This window comes from Bison bison, unplaced genomic scaffold (assembly GCF_000754665.1).
Source record: "Bison bison bison isolate TAMUID 2011002044 unplaced genomic scaffold, Bison_UMD1.0 scf7180017864366, whole genome shotgun sequence".
NCBI lineage: Eukaryota > Metazoa > Chordata > Mammalia > Artiodactyla > Bovidae > Bison > Bison bison.
This window is the reverse complement of record NW_011494938.1, coordinates 4,057,190-4,059,057: the sequence shown is the minus strand read 5'-3', so window position 1 is coordinate 4,059,057 and position 1,868 is coordinate 4,057,190. Positions and strand designations below refer to the sequence as shown.

At 51.0% G+C, this 1,868-nt stretch overlaps 1 protein-coding gene across 1 annotated transcript in view; it reads right to left on the bottom strand.

Moving 5' to 3' along the window:
* Positions 1 to 587, bottom strand: part of LOC104999968 (melanoma-associated antigen B10-like) — a 1,151-nt gene extending 564 nt beyond the window's left edge. Inside the window, exon 1 of the mRNA XM_010855601.1 lies at positions 8 to 587. Coding sequence (XP_010853903.1) covers positions 8 to 587 — 580 coding nt within the window. The remainder of the gene's footprint in view (positions 1 to 7) is intronic.
* Positions 588 to 1,868: the final 1,281 nt, after the last annotated feature.

Sequence of the window (1,868 nt, the reverse complement as noted above, 5' to 3'; positions counted from 1 at the left end):
TCATTACCTGTCTTTTCATCACAGCCCAGTTCCAGTTTATTGACAAGGACATAAATACCCCTGTTGGGATCCGTTTCCTTCACGTCGAGGCCAAACAGCAGCTCCAGATGCTCAGAGGCTTTCTTGAGGATCTCACTGAAGAGATTCTTGTGCTTGTGGATTACCTTTCTCAGCATATCTCTCTTGGTCACAGGCTCTTTCATTTGATACTTGTGCAGAAGGTAATTCACCAACAAAGGAACCTTCTCGTCTACAATATCTTTGGAAGACTGCTCAGTGGTATCTTTACTCTGAGAGACTTTTGGCCTTTCCTTTCCTTGATCAGTGGCACCTTCACTAAATTTTGCATCTGAAACAGAGGCAGCAACAGTGGTGGTGGAGCAGACTTTGCCAGGCACTTGAAGACTGCTGGATGTTCCAGTGGCAGCTGAGCTCTGGGGAACATCTTCAAAAGAAGGAGATGGGGAAGAAGGGAATTCTTCTTCCTCTGGTTCAGTGGGCTGAGCTTCCACCAGATCACCGGGCTCTTGTCGAGCCTGGCGGCGTTTTGCACGGGCGCGAAGCTTACTCTTCTGACCCCGAGGCATGATGATTGACAGTACGTGAGAAAGAAGGTAAATGACTCTATCACCTGGAGGAAAGAGGACGAAATGGTGTGAGCCTTCAGTGGGGATAACAGCCCCCTCTGCAGGTTTCCTTGCAGGCACTGCTCTAGAAACCCATAAGGCTCCTCTTCCCTGATCAGCCTTTCCCCTGAAGACTGTGAAGAAGTAACTAGAGTTCACCTTTAGGCTGCAGCTTTCCAGCCCTACCTGGGTCCTACTGGAGCTGATATAGAGTCTGGCCAGTCCGGGCCCTCTGGAGCCTCACCTATTCTGGAGTAGCAGGCGTTTCTGTCAGTTCACAATCAGGGCCGTTACCTTGACTTCTGGCAGAACCCGAGGTCCTGTGCTTAACTGCTCTCACGCTGACTCGTCACTCCAAAGCCCTTACATCTCTGACATCGTGGAGGAGGAACTGAAAGGGGACATCACTCTGGGATGGCAGCAGTGACAGAGCTCTCCAGGACTGTCTCCACCCTAGGAGAATCAGGATTCTCACCCCTCACTCAGAGGCCTTACCTTGGTTTCTTGCAGGACCTAAGACTTCTCCCTTGGCTGACCTTAGACCTACCCCTTTGGAGCAAGGCCTTCACCTCTCTGAAAAGTCCTAAGAGAAGTTTAGGGAGGTCTCACTTATACATATCTTCACCAGGAACCCTTGCCAGGGATGACATCACATGTAGGGCTCTGTGAAACACCCTCTGTTCTGCGATGAGTTGTCCCCTCAACCCTCGGGTTCCTGATAGTAATTCCTCCCCTTGACTAACTGGTGTCTTCCCTTCTTCAGATCTGAGGCCTATAATAATCAAACCAAGGCCCTCATCCCCCTGGTATCTTGGAATATACAGTGGGGGTGGGGGGCAGACTCAGTATGACAGGTCTCTGAAGGGCTTCCCAGGGCTGGTCACAGAGGAAGGGCCTGACTCGGTGTACCACCCTTCAGTCCTCCCTATGACTTCTAGAAGGGCCTGGCTGGATCAATTCCTTGTAATAGGACCCTCTTCTCTCTGTGACCACTGAGGATAAAGTGAGAGATGTCTTAGCTTGACAGCCCTGCTTAGCTTGACACCAGGGCTTATAACAGGGTGGCGCTCTGTGGGGCCCCTCTTTGTCTTATGGGAGGACTTCCTACAGTCCTTGCTTAAGGTTCTGAACTTAAAGCCACCCCAAGGACTCCTCCCTCTGCTAGCCTGAATAATCTAGCATTAGACCAAGGCTATTATACACCTCCCTTCCTCCTCCCTCTGCTCCCCACCTCTTCACCCC